This window comes from Equus asinus, chromosome 30, assembly GCF_041296235.1.
Source record: "Equus asinus isolate D_3611 breed Donkey chromosome 30, EquAss-T2T_v2, whole genome shotgun sequence".
In the NCBI taxonomy this organism is placed as follows: Eukaryota; Metazoa; Chordata; class Mammalia; order Perissodactyla; family Equidae; genus Equus; species Equus asinus.
This window is the reverse complement of record NC_091819.1, coordinates 24172458-24192303: the sequence shown is the minus strand read 5'-3', so window position 1 is coordinate 24192303 and position 19846 is coordinate 24172458. Positions and strand designations below refer to the sequence as shown.

The 19846-nt window shown below is 37.8% G+C and overlaps 1 protein-coding gene across 7 annotated transcripts in view; it reads left to right on the top strand.

The window, feature by feature from the left end:
- Positions 1-19846, top strand: part of CNST (consortin, connexin sorting protein) — a 113845-nt gene that overhangs the window by 75049 nt on the left and 18950 nt on the right. For all 7 annotated transcript variants that reach the window (XM_014840124.3, XM_014840115.3, XM_070501700.1 and 4 more), the window contains 5 exons: positions 7786-7816; positions 9683-9769; positions 10217-10331; positions 12439-12460; positions 12614-12710. In XM_014840124.3, coding sequence (XP_014695610.3) covers positions 7786-7816; positions 9683-9769; positions 10217-10331; positions 12439-12460; positions 12614-12710 — 352 coding nt within the window. The remainder of the gene's footprint in view (positions 1-7785; positions 7817-9682; positions 9770-10216; positions 10332-12438; positions 12461-12613; positions 12711-19846) is intronic.

The following is a 19846-nucleotide window of genomic DNA, read 5'->3' as shown; positions in this document are numbered from 1 at the left end:
CCGATTGGTTAAGTTTGCCCGCTCCGCTTCGGCGTCCCAAGGTTTGGATCCTGGGCGCAGACATGGCACCGCTCAGTAGGCCACGTTGAGGCGGCGTCCCACATGCCACAACTAGAAGGACCCACAACTAAAATATACAACTATGTACTGGGGGGATTTGGGGAGAAAAAAGCAGGAAAAAAAAAAGATTGGCAGCAGTTGTTAGCTCAGGTGCCAATCTTTAAAAAAAAAAAAGTAAAACATCTTTTGTCCCAAGGCAGGAAATGTTTATTCTTACAAATGTATATTACCTCCTTTGGGGACTTGAAGAATGCCTTTGAGAAAACGTATACTGCTTTTTGACCTCTAAAGTGTTACTAACTTGCCATAGTTGAGAAGCACCAACACCAAGGCAGCTTTCTAATCTTTCAGCCAGCCTTTTGTACAGTGGGTTGAGTTTGCAAAGGGTATTCACACTTAGTGTTATTTCATTCCCTGGACAATCTAAAGAGGTCACTATTAGCATAATCTGTTTACAAATGAGGAAACTGAGACTCCCTCACAAAGCAAGTTCCTTATAGTTCTGGGGCTGGAATTTGTTTATTCTATTCAATGCATCTGTTTTTGGAACAATGTGGGAGAAATTTGAATTAAGTAATATTATTACATCAATGTCTAATTTCTTGAGGTTGATAATTCAATTGTAAGTTATGTAGGAGAGTATTGCAGTCCTTAGGAAATACATTTGCCAAATATTTAGGAGTGAAGTGACATAATACCTGCAACTTACTTAAGATATTTCAGTGGGAAAAAATATTTAAGAGAGGGGGCCTGGCCTGGTGGTGTGCTGGTTAAGTTCATGCACTCCTCTTCAGCGGACCAGGGTTTGAGCTTTCAGGTCCCCGGTGTGGCCCTTCACACCACTCATCAAACCATGCTGTGGCTGCATCCCACATACAAAATAGAGGAAGACTGGGGGGCTGGCCCCGTGGCCGAGTGGTTAAGTTCGTGTGCTCCGCTGCAGGCGGCCCATTGTTTCGTTGGTTCTAATCCTGGGCGTGGACATGGCACTGCTCATCAAACCACGCTGAGGCAGCATCCCACATGCCACAACTAGAAGGACCCACAACGAAGAATATACAACTATGTACTGGGGGGCTTTGGGGAGAAAAAGGAAAAAAATTTAAAAAAAAATCTTTAAAAAAAAAAAATAGTGGAAGACTGGCACAGCTGCTAGCTCAGGGACAGTCTTCCCCAAGCAAAATGAGGAAGGTTGGCAAAAGATGTTAGCTCAGGGATAATCTTCCTCACCAAAAAAAAAAAAAAAAAAAAAAAAAATATATATATATATATATATATATATATATGTAAGAGAGGGAAAGACAGAGAGAGAAAGCACATTTGGCAAAATGTCAACAATTGCCAAATCTAGGTGAAAGGTATATGGCCAATAATTTTACTATTCTTTGAACTCTCCTGTAGCATTTCAATAAAAAGTTAGAAAAAAAGACATTTGTAGTAAAGATGTAAATAGCAAGTGTAGTCAAATCTTTTCAAAGAGTTTATGTCACTGGGCTGTTGTTACATTAAAGGTGAGAAGAATGCTCTTTTCTACTGGCGGGTGATCCTACACCCAAAGCAGATAGAGTAGAAAATCACATTTTTAAGCAGGAATATGATAACTTGATCAGACCTGAAGATTATTTCATTTTTTATGTCTCAAAGTAAAATTCCACTTCTGTCTCCCAGGAACATATCAGTCTGCTGAATCCTGTAGGTTATGCTTCTTAAATATCACAGCAATCTGTCCTCCTGGCAGAGGAGCTTAGTGTGGTGGTTTATAAGTATGGGCTTCGGCTCTACCACGAGCAAGCTAAGTGACTTTCAGTTTCTCCTTCCATAAAATTGTAAAGGACTAAATGAGCTAACGCATGTAAAGGCACTTAACATAGTGCTTGGTGCACAGTAAAAGCCAAATAAATATTAAGCATTATAACTATGTCTTCACTGTCACTAATTCAAAGATTGCTTGTTAGAAATGAAGGCTGGGAATCAGCAAAGAGACGCCGAAGCCTGCAGTAAACAGAGACATCAGGGCTGCAGGAGTCAGCTGATAGCTGCCCTCCTCAACCCAAGAGTACAAAATGTCCTCTCACCTCCCAGGGGAGACTCAACTTGGGGAGAGGTGGAGTGATGTTGTTGTTATTTTTTAAGATTGGCACCTGAGCTAACAACTGTTGCCGATCTTTTTTCTTTTCTGCTTTTTCTCCCCAAATCCCCCCAGTAGGTAGTTGGATATTTTAGTTGTGGGTCCTTCTAGTTGTGGCATGTGGGACGCTGCCTCAGCATGGCTTTATGAGTGGTGGCCATGTCCTTGCCCAGGATCTGAACCGGTGAAACCGTGGGCCGCCGAAGCGGAGCATGTGAAATTAACCACTCGGCCATGGGGCCGGCCCCTGGAGTGATGTTTTATATGTTTCAGTAATTCCTAGCACCTCACACTGTGCCTTTCGCCTGGATTCACCAGTTGTTGACATTTTGCCCTCCTTCCCCTGCCCTCCGCCCCGCCACACACACATGTTTTCTATGGAAACATTTTAAAGTAATCTTCAGGCATTATATCACTTCATCCCTAATTACTTGCACATGTATTTCCCAAGAACATTTACATATCTATAGTGCCATTATCAACTCCAAGAAATTAGACATTGATACAATATTATTAAGTATACAGCCTATAGTTAGGTTGCCCTCCAATTGTTCCACAAATGTTCTTTATGAGTAATTTTCCCCTAATCCAGGATCCAGTGAAGAAGCACATAGTACATTTGGTTGTCGAGATTCTTTAGTCTTTTGTAATCCAGAATAATTGCCTGGCTTTTTTTTTTTTTTTAAACTTCATAACATTGACACTTATGAAAAGCCCAAGAATTCTAGTATAATGTCCTATACTTAGGATTTGTCTGATTATTTCTTATGATTTGATTCAGGTTAAAACATTTGGGGCAAGAATTCTGCTTAGGTAACATTGCATACCCAGTTTTCGCTCGAACTCACTGCAGTCTGGCTTTGGTCCCCACTGCTCCACCAGAATTGCCTTGTAAAAGTCACGAGTAACCTCCCTGTTGTCAAATCCAGTGGTCAGTCTTAAGTTTTCATCTTGCTGGAGCTATTAGCAGCTTTGACAAGTTGATCACATGCTCTATTTTGGAACATTTTCTTTATTTGCCTTTTGGGAGCCTTCATTCTTAGTTTTTACTTCCTACCTCATTGGCTGTGCTTTCTCTGGCTCCTTGTTGAGTCCTCCAAATTTTACTAGTTTTTAAACATTCGAGTGCTTCAGGATTCAGTTCTGAACTCCAGAATTAGATATCCAGCTTCCTGAGATGTCTAATGGGCATTTCAAACTTAAGATGTCCAAAATTGAACTTTTATTTTTCTGCCAAATCTACTGCTTCCCTAATCTTCCCCCTTTTGTTAAATGGCAAGTCCATCCCTCCAGTCGCTGAGACCAGATACTTTGGAGTCATCTTTCACTTTCTTTTCCCCACATCCAAATCCAGTCAGCAAGACCTACAGACCTACTTCAAAATCTGTCCAGAATCTGATCTCTTCTTACCTCCTCCATTGCTGCCATCTCAGTACAAGACACCATCAAATCTCACCTGGATTCCTGAAGTAAACTCTTCACTGTACAAACCTCCTTGTTTCACTCTTACCTCCATTTAGTTTTTTTTTTTTTTTTCCCTCTACACAGCAGTCTCTGTGATCCAGATAAAATGTAAGTCAGATCATGTCGCCCCTCTGCTCAGAGCCCTCCAGTGGCTTCCTTTCTCACTCAGAGTAAAAGCCAAAACCCCTACCATGGCCTGCCAGACCCTGTGTGATCTGGCCCTGTTACCTCTTAGATCTTAATTGCTAAAACTCTCCTTCTTCTTCCCTCCTTTCAAGGTACACTGGCCTCCTAGCACCTCCTCAGACAGACCAAGGCTGTTCCTACTGCAGGGTCTTTAGTATCTCCTTTCTTCCCTTTCTCAGGAAGCCACTAGAGAACGTGCTCCACCCAAACAAGAGAGTTAACCAAAGAATAGGAAGATGTGAGATCCAGGAAATTAGGGATGTTACCCAGGAGAGAGGTGAAGGGAATCTCTAGGTGAAGGGAGATTAGATGACAGCTATGTACCAGGAAAGAAGAGGGTAACCTGTCCTATTTAAACCAGATCAGAAGAGTCTGAAGAGAGGCTTTAAATCATTTTCTTGTTTCTGAACATTTGATGTGTCTCAGTATATTGAGAGAAATTTAGACTCTTGATGGAGTGTTTGGAGTTGTATAAGTGAGAAGTGCTTGGAAAACTATGCACACACACACACACAAAAAAAAAAGGAAAAGAAAAAAAGTAACTCCATGGAAAACAAAAAGTTTTCAGGAAAGGAAACATAATAATAGTTTGGTTCATGCTAAGGTAAACATTAAATGTTTATCTACCCATTACTACAATATAACAGTGTGGCCAGGGTGAGCATGTGAGAGAAAGTGTGTGTGTTTGTAGGGTTAGCGTAGTGGAGGAGCAAAGGACTCAATCCTCATCTTCTGCAAAAACTGGAAATAGCAAGTATAACCGTAATGTTTAGAGATACAGAAGTTAGGGGGAAAAAAACAAAAAACAGGTGAAAGAAATCTAAGTGCTTGCCCCTGAAGAAAGGGTATAGGGCAAGAGGAGCAGAGGCTTTCTTAACACACTTAGAGAGCTGTTGGACTCCTTAAACCAAATGCGTGCCTAATGTTGACAAACATAAGAACTAAAAAAAGACATTGATAATTCAAGCATAGGATGAGGAAAGTATCTCTGTTAAGGTGGTGACAGCGGATATGGAGAAGGATAAATTTGAACTCTTCCGAAGGAAGAATCAGTAGGACTTGGTGTAGATAGTTGAAAGGGGATGAAAGAGAAGTCAGAGGTAACTGTAGGATGTATGCTTTGAAAGGATGGTAATACCATTAACAGAAATAAAGAATTAAAGAGGGAGAACTAATTTGGGGACAATTATTTTTAAGGTGATATTATATGGATACATATGTGCTAAAGGCCATTGGAAATATGAACAATTACTTAGCTATATACTTGTATTTTAGCTCTTGGAACTCTTAAAGATTCTGTTTAAAAGTTCCTGTTCCTGGGTATGAGTAATCTTTCATACACCGACTTAGTTAATATGACTGCAGGTTAGCTTTAAGTATATGACTGAAGGCATGAACTTGTAAGGTTTTCATATAGAAGTGAAAAGAAAGACATCAAGTGCTGTGACATAGATGGTCAGTGGGCTTTTACTGAAACTAGTGTCAGAGCCAGGCAGGAAGTGGATCCACTGAGATCCTTGAAGCCACTCTGTGAGACTATGGCCAAAAGATATACCTTCCTAATTCCCTTTTTTTTGTTCCTGGTAGGTAAAAGAAGCCTGCAACCAGGATAACCTTAAAACTGCTGCCCTCCCAAAGTGATTTTCAAATTACTTTTCCACATGATTCTACTCTGCATCTTCTTCTGATTCAGACTCAGACTCAAAAACCTTTTTAAGCATTTACTGCTAGGTGCTGGGTGCTATGCTAAATACAGTCTCTCATCTAATCCTTACAGCAGCTTTGTCTCATGGAGTTGTAGGTATTATTGTCCCTGTTTTACAGATAAGGAAGCTGAGGCTTGAGAGGTCAGATGACATGTCCAGATCACAGCTGGTAATGGCAAAGCTTGGACTAGAACACAGTCAGGTTATTTACCTCCAAACCCTACATTTTTTCTACTCTACTAGGCTGCCTCCCAGATTTACACATATGGGACATCAAAGAAAATCACATCTTCTCTTGCCCTGCTAGACTTGCCAGGGTTAGGTTTGTATAGGGGGAATACCCTATATATATTTTTTTCAAGTTGCCCTTTTACCTGGAAATGCCTTTTACTTCTGAGGCATTGGGTTTCATGACTCTGTCTTCAAGGTTGTTTTCATGGTATTGGAACTGCAACAGAAACCTGAAAGCTAACTGAGCTATATACTTATGTAGTGCCAGAAAACCTGGTTCAGAATAGGTATGGACCCTATCAAAGCTTCTTAAATAAGAGCTGTTTATAAATAACTATGTGCCAGTGATGCACAGATGCAAAAAGGCAAGGAGAATAGCTTTGAAGAGCCTGACATTAGTCTTAATGGGCAACCTGAAACTATATGTCATATCAGTGTAGTAGGGAAATCTATGCCATGCCATAGATTTTTCACTGGTAGTTTGTAGATGAAATGTCCTTGATTTCCCTTATGTGTAACCCAGTGATGTGCTGGATCCGGCTAGTCCCACCTCATGAGAACCATATTTGGTGACATCCGTCATGTTGGTAGCTTGAAATTGGCTATGATGGGAGTATTGACACCACAGAAATGAACAAACACTAAAAATCAGAGCTCTCCTCAACACTCTGAAGCTGATTATTAAATAAACATTTATCAGCACACTACTGGTTCCAGTATATGAAATTCTCATTTTGTAGGTAAAAAAATGGTTGAATACTGATAACTTGATTTGGTTCAGACTAGTACTGTTACAACATACTATTAGAACAGTTAGCTAGTAAAAGACAAGCAGAATCTTGAAAATCAATTTATCCTTTGCAAAGTCCTCAGAGTAGAAAAGAAGTATGGAATGAAACTTTAGATTAAACTAAAAATTTACAGAGAGGTCATTGAGTCCAGTCATCTGTGTTGCTTATAGAAAAACGTTAGGTCTGTAGATTAAATTTTAAGCTAGGCACATATTTTCCTTTGAAACTATGCTGTTTCCACTGTGGGATTTGGAAAAACCATTCCTTCTTAGTGCTAGTTCATAGGTTTGACAGTACTTTATTGCTCTTTGCAGCAGCAGCTACCTGGAAAATGGAGATAAGGATCTATAAATGGAACACCTTTTTTTTTTTTTTACTAGGAGTTTAGTAAGAATCAGTGGAAACTGCTCTAAAAGTATAAAGTTTTGATATGAATCATTCTAAATATGAGAACAGTCAGTTTATGCAGATATTTCTCAAAACAATTTGTTTTACTATTCTATTTATAAATTCTGTATCTAAATAAAAATCTAAATTAAGCATTCCAATATTTTTAGAATCAAAGAATTTTTAAATTTAAAAGTGCCTTAGAACGAATCTGGTCAGTGATCAGCCTCGACTGGCACCAGATGCTGAGTCTCTGGCTCCCATCCAGAGCCCTTTATTCTCTGCGGCACTTTGTGTATATTCCAGACTTCGTTGCTCAGCTCTTAGCACTTGGCCCAGCCTTTTCTGAAATATCAAAACAGATCCAAAAGTCAGTGTCCCATGAGGTAGTTCATAGAATATAAATGAAATCAATGGGGTTGTAAGGTCTCCTGTGACATGACATATTTCAACTTTTTAATTGACAATAAACAGTCATTCTTTCACTCATGTTATACCTTTATAAGCCTCTGTAGCATTTTCCTTGTTCTTTAGAGTTCTTCTAAACTCTAATGAACTGGTGAAGTTTGCTTTAACTTGAAACAGAGTAGGAAGAGTGAAGTTGTATAAAGACCAAAGAATGTGTGTGTTTGCTCTGTTGAGAGAAGTGACTTCAGAAGTGTGCCCTGTGCCTACACAGGATTTCTTCTGGACTGGTGAATGTAGGTAAATAGGAGTTCTCTTAGTTTGATATCAAAGGCTTTCAGAACTTCACGGTCTTGATTTCTTCCAAATTTGGCTTTTCGTCCAAATGTTAATTTAACTTCCTCTGTTTTTTGGTTTTTTTTAACAGATAGCAGAGTCCTATTTCCAGGAGGAGGACTGTATCCTTTTCTTAATTACAGGAAGAAATTCGTAGAACTCTTGGAGAACTGCCCGTTTTAAAAAATTGAGATTTACATGCAATAAAATGTATAGATCTTTCATTTTCTGTGGATTTTAACAGTTGTACATGCTCATGGAAACGCCTCAGAAAGCAAGATGTGAGAATTTTCTGTCACTCCAGGAAATTCTCTAGAACCACTCAAATGTGACCTTCCAGAAATAAGCCTTAATTTTACCAAAATCTAAATATTTCTGTTTGGGAAGGGGAAAAAAGCACATTGCCTAAAAATGTAATTTAAAAATCCATTGGATTTTCTTTCTTTTGAATTAAACAGAAGTACAAGCCAAGTAATATTCATATTGTAGAGCCTGTCCAGCATGTTAGACACAGTAAATCTTGTGACTGTCTTATTTCAACTATGTATCTGCAAAGGGAAGATTGAATTCTTCACTAGTAATAAACAGAATAAATACTGCCAAGTGAGACTGTATGTTAACTTTTGTATGGGAAAGATTTCTTCCCTCAGTTTTACTTTTTGAGGGATGGCCCAATATATTCTGTACAGAAAGAATGTATCATAAGCATCTGTTTTTCCCCATTTGTGTGATGTCTTTTTCCTCGCTCTGTTGACTTTCGCCACATCTCTGAGCAGATCGAGGGATAAGCAGTTATCACACTGAACCCTGTTGAGCAAAGTGTGGTAACAACTTCAGACAATGGCAGTTTATTGCTAAGTATGTAGGAAACCTAACTCTAGTGGAAATGAAGCTAGAACTCCTTTTTGTTTGTTTTAACCAAATAGTAAGTATGATGTAGTGCAGTGCAGACCAGCATCAGCATCCCGGGAGCTTCCTAGATATGCAAATTCATGGGCCTTAGAATCAGAGCTTCTGGAGATCCGAGCCATGAATCTGTATTTTAGTAAGTTTTTCAGATAATTTTTATATTCAGTAAAGTTTGATAAACACAGGTATACTTTAAGTCATGGACAGAGGAAAGTGGAATTATTCTGCTTTTCCCTGGCCTGTTTTATAACCCCTGGCATATCTTTAAGGCTACATATGAGAGAGAACTGAATCTCTGACTGATCATAGGAAGGAGGAAAAGCTGATCAGTGAGTTTTTCTCTTTCGTCTTTCTGGGTCAACATTTAGAACATGGCCCAAAGGAAGGCAGACAGTTGGACAATTTATTACAACCTGATATGATGCTAAATGTGTGATACAGATGGAGAAGGCAGACGTTTATAAGAAAATCTACAAAAAGGTAGACTCACATAATTGTGAAAATCAGTGTGGCAAGTTAATTAAATTTTTACGAAAGATCCATGTGAGGTTTTGTTCTGTCCTTGTTTAGGCATATAATCCTTTGGTTTTGTGGGAGAAAAGCATTCAGTGAGAAGTAAGTAAAGGATCAAGGTCAGTTACAATCAGAAACACACATTTGACTAAAGAGTAACATAGTTGCTTGACAGAAAGTAATTTAAGGAGCAGAAAAAAGGGAAACAGATTCCAGGATTCTTTATGGGTCCTATTTCCAATTAAATTATGTTAAATTGACTCTGCTTGAGATGTATCAGCAAGCAGGCATTCCTTGAGCATTGAGCATTAAAACTTTCTTTTAGTTTCTACTGTTTGCTTATAGAATGGAACCCAAGGAGCTACTCCATAATAGGCTACGCTAAAATTTACCTACTTCAAAACCCAGACACCTTACTTAAGATTTGTTTAAATTTAAAAATATTTAGAGTACTCTCATTTTTTGGTAAGCTTCAAATATCTCAACTTATATAGAACATCCTTCTTTAACTATGGGGCTAAATGTCAATAGTCTGGATTTCTATTTTCCTCAAATTTTTTGTTCAGATGAGAAAGCAATGAAATTCATTCAGCTTGAACGATTGTATCATGAGCAGTTGCTCGCAAATCTTTCTGCCATTCAAGAACAGTGGGGTGAGTACAGACTAATGTAAAACGTGGAATTATCTGCAGTCTAACAGATTGCTATCTGGAAAGTTAACTGTACTGGGTTTTGTAAATCAGGAAATAAATGTTTCTACAGTCAAGTTAATGTTACCCAAAAAGTAACATTTTTACCACAAGTCTAAGTCATTGTGAGAAAAATTTTCTCTCTTCATGTCAGGGCCAAGAAAAGAGCACTGAAGTAGCTGTTTGCGTTTCTTCTGATGCCTTTGCATGCCCTACTGGCTACTTTAGTCTCTGGGATAATATTTACTTATATTGAAAAGCAGTTGCTTAGCTATTTCTAACTGTGTTAACTTTTGGGTTGTTTGAGAAGATAATTTTGCATGCTAATCCTTATCAATGGTGCATTAACTATTTTTCCCCTCCCAGATATGTTTTGTGATAGCCAGTGACTAATAAATATTTTAAATTTAGAAACAAAATGGAAAACTGCACAACCACATACAGTTACGTCTCTAAGGAATTCAGAAAAAGGATTTAATGGTGAAGATTTTGAACGGCTTGCTAAATTTTGCACAACACATCAAGAGTAAGTATATCAGTATTTGGTTAGAATGAGTTGGAATAGAATATTGAGTAAGCATTGTAGCACTGAAAATTTGAAATGCAGGATCCATTTCTTTATTAGTTTTGTTATTAACGCTGACTGGAGAAATTAATATGGATGAAATAAAGTGATTAGATTCCTTTCTCAGCTTTTATCTCAGTTTTTTACTGAATTCAGTGAAAGGTCAACTTTACGTAGGTTCAAAACACCTAAATTCCAATTTTGACCTCCTTTTGGTAAGAAATTAGGGAATTCAGATGGAAAAAATTGTGTATTCGGATTTTTTTGTTGTAGTTGTTTGCCAATGATTGTGTGTTGTAGTAAAAGCACATTTTTAAGAGTAATCTAGTACTGGAAAGTAAATGTACGATATTTAATCAGAATAATGCAGAAAGAAAACTGTATTTACCAGATTAATTTTAAATTGCTTGATTTGTATCAAAGAATTGGATGTTTAAAACTAAATTTTAGTAATAATAAAGCACTGAGATAGAGTTTTTGAATTCATTATTTGAAGACTCAGAATTCTGAAGGTGAGGGGGCATGATGGTGACTAAACTAGTGCAGGTTTCTGGATGTGCAACATGGGTCCACAATGCAGAGGCCGAAAGACTGCATTCTGTTGATAACTTTTTCTCCTCCCTCAGAATCCCAAAAGTAAACTAAAACTCTGTTAATAATGAAACAGACTCAAGTTGTTGTTTCTTAGCTCATGTGGCAGACAGAGAATTGCTTTTGGATCTGATTATTTTGGAGACCAGCCTTGGGGGAATGATTCTAGATTCAGAAGTGATGCTCCTTCAACTCTCATGATGATGGTTACTTGTGTTTGTCAATCTGAACCTTTGAAACAGTATTTTCAAGGATTCCGCATTATAACCTAATTTCTTAGTATGTTGAATAGATTAACTTTCAAATTCATTGCGTTTTAAAATAATTGGAATCTTTTAAAATAGATCAAAGAGATTGTTTTCTTACTTTCAAACTTTTCAATATAGACACTTTGCCCAGCTCTTCCCATGGAACTGATAATTTTTTAATGTGTTACAAATGTTTTAATTATTTAAAAACAAATTTTTTTTGAACATAAAATGAGCATGGTGTTTTTATTCTTTAAATTTGAGTAATTCCCCCAAATTATTACTCTTAAATTTTTTTAGTATAAAAAAGTATTTTTGAGTTATGCGTACATTGAAGTACACAAGCTTGATGAGTTTTTACATATTCATATGTGTCTATGTAACTCCCGCTTTGACCAAGATACAGTCACCCCTTCAGAAAGCTCCTTCATGCACATACCAAGGCAGTACCCACCCCACACACAAAGTAACCACTATCTGAGTTCTAAACAGTATATTTGCCTGTCTTTAATTTCATGGAAATGTAATCACACCATATGTAGATTTTCGTATCTACCTTCATTTGCGCATCATTATGTTTGTGTTACATGTTGTTGCATGTAATGGTAGTTTGCTCTGTTTTATTCCTGTGGATTCATTATATGATTTTGTAGCAATTTATTTCTCTATCCTGTTGTTATCGACATTTGGATTGTTTCTGGGTTTTGAATATTATGAATAAAATGGCTATGATCATTTTTGTGCATGCCTTTTAGTGTATATATGCATTCTCTTATCTTGGGTATTCTCTAAAATATAATATTTAAAAATTACCTTTTTTGTTATCTGTTTCCATGGATGATGCCAATAAAATTATCTTCCACTATTATCTATTTTAGACTATAATGACATAAACCAAAATGTAAAAAGTATATGTGTATGAAATACTCTTTAAATACATTATTGGCAAAAGGTTAACGTATGTTTTTCTCCTGGATCTCAGCATGTGTAGCTTCTTTGAGGGTTTTCAATAGTAATTGGCTATCTAAGGAGATAAACACATGATATAGTTGCACTTTGAACTCTGTGAACCAGTGGTAATGTTTCAGCGGTGGAAATGTTCTGTGCTAATATTAGAATCCAGAGAAGCTGTATTTTTTTTTAACAGCCATTTCAGTGACATTTGTTTGGAAGCAGATTGCTGCTGTAAAATTTTTTTTAATTCGTTTTTTCTCTCTTTTTTTCTCCAGTCCTCTTTTATCCAAACATAAGGTAAGAGATTGTTTCTTTGAAAATATTTTCAGGAAAAACATTGTGTCATATGGACTGTTTTAGAAAATAATGAAACCTTTGTCAAATTATTTTCAGCTTTCTAATTTAATGCAACAGTTTCCCTAAAGTTGGTTTTTTTTTTTAACTTTTTAGCTAGCAGCTGTAGAAAAGTCCCTGGGAAGGAAATGCTTTATGCCGCTAATGGTGTCTGAAGATCCAAAGGAAAGAGGAGCTACAGCCAAAGAGCCGGGTATGTTTTTAAGTTAGAGAGGGAGATAAGAGATGCCTGCCTCTTAGAATATTTTACAAGTGTTACATCTGAATTGCTGCAAAGGAGTTTTTTTGCATATTCCTCTTCTAGACAAATAGCGAAGTGAGATTTTTTTCGTAATGTGTGACTATTTTTAGATAGCTAGTAGTAGAAATTACAAAAACTAAACTCTTACAAAAGCATAAAATTATTTCCATGTTTTTAGTAGGTGGTTATATGTATGGAACAGAATATGACAAGATTTTACAAAACTTCTCTGAAATAGAATTGGTTTTGGTGTATTCAGACATCCTTTTCTGTTTAAAAACGAACAATTATTGTATGAACCTCACCAGAAATTTGTTCTGTAAATCTCAATATTTAAAAGCTCTACATCTTGATAATTTATCTATAATATATTTTCTTCCCTTTTTTTGTTGACTAGCATATGATGTACTTTAATTTGCATTTATACATTTCTAAAGGATTTATGACATATTTTATACCATTTTGTGTCTTATGTCAAAAGTTAAAGATTTTTAGAATTTTTTTTTCTTGCAGTAGTAATGTATGTTCATTATAAAAACTTTAGAAAATAAGGATAAGCACATTTTAAGGTGTTTATTTTTCTTGATGTATGATTTTAGTACCAATCTGCATTCCTGGGCTTATGTTCCTGGGTCTGAGCACCCTGATAGTTACCAGGCAGCCTCGGGTGTTTTAACTGAGTCACCTGAAGAGATAAGATGATAAGGATGATGTCTTCAATTTAATTTGCCTTTTTCTCTTTCCAAAGTCCTTTTTTCCCCCGTAAATTTTACTTTATCCTGTTTTCTCCTGTGAAACAGATTTGGGATATTGCCTCAGGTCAATCCTACTATACTCTGCTCTTCCTGTCTCTTCTTTTCCAGTTGTTTTTATATTGGAAATCAGAGTAAACTGAGCTTCAGAAAAATCTTAAAAAGGCAAAAAGTCACAAAATAGCCACCTAGTTTGGGTATAGATCTGTCTCTGTGTCATGCACTTTGGAAAGAGTGCTATTACGGGCTGACTATTTGAATTTGACACCAAGTGCTGGTTGCTGCCCAACGCCAGCCTGGACTACTTCTAGCTTGGCCTCTGCTCTGAGATACGTGGTGCAGATGGGGAAACTGAGACACTACGTTTAAGTCCTTGATTTGTACTTTGGTGTACAACCAGAACCTGGGTCTTCTGGTTTCTAATTGACTGCAGCGTGCTTCTGCTAAGTAAGCTGCATGGCTTATTAAAGACCTCCACAACACAGACACCTCACTAGTGACCATCTGAGGGGGGTGGTGCGGACTAAATTCTGGGGAAGGAAATCTTGCCAAGGCTGATAAAACAATATCTTTAAAGAAAAATGTCACATCTCCTGGAGTGAGTTAGTCTCCTCAGATTAGTTATTCTGTGAATAAATACATAGAGATGTAAGAATATGAGAAAAAGAGAAATATGAAAGTGTTACTGTAAATGATTTGTATTTAATGTGTCATTCTTGTTTTACCTCGTATTCCTGGTTTCTAACAATGTCTGACGTGCAGTACAATGTAGATTTTCCTTTCTCTCTACGTTCCTTGATCCTAAGCTCCTTATATAATATGTAACTTGCTATTTTTTGTGTGGTGATTAAAAGCATTGTTTCTGGAGCCAAACTTGTCTGGTTTGAATCCTGTCTCCACCTGTTACAGCTATGAGACCTTAGGCAAGTTGCCTAACTTCTCTGTGCCTCCCTTTCCTCAGCTGCAAAATGTGGACACTAGTAGTACTTACCTCATACAATTCTTATGAGGATTAAATTAGTAATTTCACGTTAAAAGTTTGGAACAGCACCCAGCCTGAGGTCGGAACTCAGCATGTGCTCACTGCTCTCCCTGCTCTTCCTCCTCCTCGTGCTGCCACTACCCTACTGCGTGTTCTGTCCAGGCCCTTTGTATATTGTTCGTTGCTCCTTTTCTAATAAATCTCCTATTATTAAAATCTTCAAGTTATTTACATCGTATTTTATATTTTCAAAATACTTTTATGTATATTGTTTTATTTATTCCTCTTAACAACCAATATAAGTTAGGCTGAATCATTTTAAGAAACTCAAGGAAGTTAAGTGATGTATTCAGGAACAGAACTAATTAGAATTCAAAGCCAAGCTCTAGTTTTCTGACCCTTAAGTCCATGCATTTTTATTAATTTACATTTTTATTTATTTTTATTAAGCAATACTTTACATGTAAGAATAATATGTGTTACACACACACGTTATAACAACTGATAACAAAATGAAGGCCTGTGAACTTAATACCCAACTAAGGACTAAATTATTGTTCTTTCTGTTACAACTACCTTTGTATCCCCTGCTTTCACTGCACCCCTGAGGTAACTTATTCTGAGTTTTATATTTATTATTCCTTTCCCATTTTTATCAACTTTATTGAAGTGTAATTTCCATGCAATAACATGTACCCATTTTAAGTGTGTAATTTGATGAGTTTTGACAAATGTAGACACTCATGTGACCACTACCCCAATCAAGGTATAGAACTCGCCCATCACTCCAAAATCTCCCTCCCAGTCCCCTTTGCAGCCAGTCCCTCCCACCTCCAGGCCCAGGAAGCCCAGTGCTTTTCTGTTATAGATGAATTTTCACTGGTTTAGGATTTAATATAGATAGAATTGCTCAGCATATGTTTCTGAGAGTCACCCATATTATTGTGTATATCATTAGTTCATTCCTTTTTGTTACAGAGTAGTAGTCCGTTTTTTGACTATACCACAATTTCTTTATCCATTTGTCTGTTGATAGACATTTGGGTTGTTTCCAGTTTGGGGATATCATGAATAAAACTGCTAGGAAGTCTTTTTGTGGGTATATGTTTTCATTTCTCTTGGGTAAATAATTGAGCATAGAATCGCTGGGTCATAGGGAAGGTACATGTTTAACTTTATAAGAAACTGCCAAGCAGTTCTCCAGTGTGGCTGTACCATTTTACACCCCACCAGCAATATGTGAGAATTCCAGGTGCTCCACATCCTTGCTGACATTTAATCTTGTCGGTCTTTTTTATTTTAGTCATTTTTAGTGGATATGAAATGGTATGTCGTTGTGATTTAATTTGCTTTTCCCTGATGACTGGTTATATAAATTTTTAGTTTTGAATTAACCTCTGTAGAAGATGTACTAATTTATCTTTGTCGACATTTCAGACTTCAATTAAGTACTTTTTTTTCCAGTCTGCTAAAATAAATATTTACTGTGAAAATTTTCTTTTCAAACCTGATACCACTCAAATGTTTGTACTTAATGTTAATTAATGAGATAGTCAGAAAGTATAAGAAATAAGTGTTAATTCATGAATGCTTTAGTCCCATATCATGAGTTGTGGGGAGGATTTTTCCCTAAAGAGCACTCATGGAGGGATGGGAGATAAAAGAATAACTCGAAGGCATGTATATTTGTACAGAGCATGTGTTAGAACTTAGGCTAACTTCTCATTTTAGAACTACCTCTTTAATTCAGTATTTATTAAGTATTGGTCATGCACTTAGCTATTATTGCATTTTTATTTCGTCAGAGTAGGGTTTTGTTTGTTTTTATTTTTTTTACTTTATTTTTCATTTTTCTCCCCAAATCCCCCCAGTACATAGTTGTGTATCTTTAGTTGTGGGTCACTCTAGTTGTGGCATGTGGGATGCTTCCTCAGCATTTCTTAATGAGCGGTGCCATGTCCGCACCCAGGATCTGAACTGGTGAAACCCTGGGCCGCCGAAGTGGAGCGCGCAAACTTAACCACTCAGCCACAGGGCCAGCCCCAAAGAGTAGGGGTTTTTTTTAATGTATGTTGAATTTAATGCAATAGGGAGTAGCAAACTCACCTCACTAGATCTTTGGATTCAGGAGAGCCAATTGGCAGAAATTCATATTAATGTTAACAGAAGTATTAACAATAATATATTTTATAATATAATACATACTTGTGGAAAATTCAGAAAATATTTTTGGTTAAACACAGTGGATCAAACATTTACCTCTGCTTTTTCCTGGAACACCATTAAAACAGCAGAAAGGGATTCTTAAAAGGCAGAAACCCACAAGGACAGAACTGGCAAGGAAACAGCAGTCAATGTGACATCCAGAAAAATTTGGAGGCTGGAAAGCAGATGGATGGGTGGCAACCAGCTTAGCACACCAGAGAAAGCTGAAAGCTAAGTGTCTTCAGGGAAAATGTTGATTCCTGCCTGGACAGGTTTGGGAATTGGAAGCACAGAGGGTACCTCTCAAGTCAAGGATGTAGGGTTGGACTGGAAACAGGAGGTTGGCCTGAAGGACTATTCAAGAAACACTTAGACCTTTCTATTCCCTCTCTACCAAGCAGGAGGCTAAAGGTTTATTTTTTAGGAATTATGGACTCAGGGATTAGGAACAACTAAGAAAGAGATATTATACAGAAAATGAGGATTGAGTGATAATCTTATGGACCGAATGGTGAAACCCTTAGCCGACTTGCTGTATTTGACTTCTGGAACTGTGGTAGCTAAGTATCTTTCTTCCTCTCTGGAAAACTGGTCTGGTCTATGAGATAAAACCTCCAGATACTCACATTAAAGGCCTTCCAGCAAATGGCCCCAGGCCCTCTTTGTCCAGCACTGAGGACTACTGCTGGAGAAGGCTTGCCTTTAACCACAGAGCTGCTTTTGCCCTCATTGAAGAAAACCTCATATAGGAATGACAGAGACCAAATCAGACAGACAAACCAAAAGAAACTCGAAACAAAATGCAGAGAGCAGGTGAAAACTTTTTAAAAACTAATGAATATTATCACAGAGATTAGAGAAAATGTTGGATATATGAAAACGGGAATAAGATGCTATTAAAAAGAACATTCAGAGAATTAAAAGAGTTTTTAGAAATTAAAAATTATGATGGCCTAAATACAAAATTAATTAGAAGAGTGGAAGGATAAAATTGAAGCAGTGTCTCAGAAAGTTGATCCAAAGACAAGGAGATGAACTTTGTGGCAGAAAAGGTATAGAAGTGTAGGCATTCTAAAAGGAGAGAACAGAAAATGGCAGGGGACAAATGATCAAAGAAATAATACAGGAAAATTTCCCAGAATTGAAGGCCATGATTTGCCAGTTTGAAAGTCCACCGAGTACCCAACAGAAAGAATGAGAAACTTCACAAAGTTTCAGGACACCAGATAAAAAGAAAAGACTCTGAAAGTTGCAGGAGGAAACTGTGGGTTACAAGGGATTGATATCCAGAACCGTAAGAGACACTGTACAGCCCTGCTAGAAGCTAGACACAGTACAGTAGTGCCTTAGAAATGGTGAGAGAAAACGGTTTCTAACCTGGAAAACTTCACCCGACCAGAGTTTTAGTCAGGGGTGAAGGAATGAAGACTTTCAGATGTGAACAATCTTAAAAAATTTACCTTCCATGTACCTTTTCTTAGGAAATATTCCACCAAGAAAGAATAAACAAGGAGAAGGACCTGGGCTTCAGAAGACAGGGTTTCCAACATAGATCCGCAGGGAATTCCTAGGCTCACAGAGAGGGAAGGTTCCAGGGCAATACCTGTGCAGCCAGCCTGGAGAGCCGCTCCGCGTCAGGAGCTCAGGAAGGATGTGTTTCACAACTGATGGATTGCATGTTAGTGCACATACTATCGTTGTTCACCTCTCAGTTTGGAGATTCATAGATAAAGGTTTTTGTGTTTTTCTTTTGTAATGAAGTAGTGAGGCGGTTGTCAACACCAAGGAAAATCATAAATAAAGGAAAATGTATCATGGTATGCAGAGTGGATTAGTTGTGAACAACATTTACAGAGCCATAGTAATGCCAACATCTGAATGCTGATTCGCCCCAGAATTGTGTTGAACTGTAATGGGAAGCTGGAGGAGGGGAAATAATGTATCATCAGGGGAAAGGAATCAAAAGAACCAGGAGACCCAACTCTCTTCTTCCACAGTCGGAAGTCAGCAGGTGGTCTTTAAAACGGAAAAATCAATAAATAGCAGTATAAGCCTTCTCTAGAAATGGAGGGTGACTCTGAGGAGACAGCTAAAGGAATTGGAAGGGGCTGCCCACAGCGAGCAGGAGTCAGACAGATGGGGGGGTGAGGCAGGGGGCTGTTCTTCATTACCTGTAAAGACAAATGTTAGCTTTTCCCCAAAAGCATAGTCTGACACGGTAAGTTGTAAAACAGCGTGTATCATGTTTGATTTGGGGACTGAACATAGATTAAAATGTAACTTAGATTTTATGTGGGATCAAAAATAAACTGCAGCTACTCTCCTGATCTAGTTTGGAACTCTTGCCCTTTACATCTTAAATTACCTGTGTTTTTTTCATGTTTACTATTGTTTCTAAATGACAGAATGAAGCAACCATTTTCAGGCTGGTATTTTGTAAATAATACATTGTACCTATGGGTAGTCTTTATTACTCGCCACTTCAGTGATCTCAGTTCACTAGAAACAGTCTTAAAATGGTTGTATTTTGTGTAGTAACTGCAGTCCCCCACCTCACTTTCCACTCGTGCAATGGCATCTCAGGCTGATTCTGTAACTTTTCAGTCGCTTATAGCTATTAAATAGTCTTATTTTGATGCTTTAGGACTCAGTCCTATTCAGTTCCAAACTTCATCTTAACACTTGAGTCTCATTTTGTTCAAGGCTCTTCTCTACCCTCCCTTCCTGTGGGGGCTGGGAGCGTGGTCTGCTCTCAGTTGGAGCTAGCTGGATTAGTGCATGACTGAGTCCAGATTGTTCCACAGGGATGTGTGGTGGCTCCAGCAGGACCCGCTGAGGAGGAGCTTATTCCCAAGTCACCCTCCTAGGTATTCACAATCCTTTAGGTAACTGACCCTCAGCTAGGCACAACACACCACATTCCTCTGATGTGGGGGCCTCTCAGCCCTGTGCTTTAACCGTACCAGTGGGACTGTGGCCTTCAGTCTCATTTACTCTCTGAATCCTGTGGATGTGTTTTGAGGGCCATCTTCTGAACCTTTGGGTACTGGGAACTTGTAGAGGAGAGCTTGGCCCCTTTCCATCTGGCTGTGGCACCCTGCTCTAACCTCAGCAGCGAGGCAGACGACCTATGGCGAGTAAAATGTCCA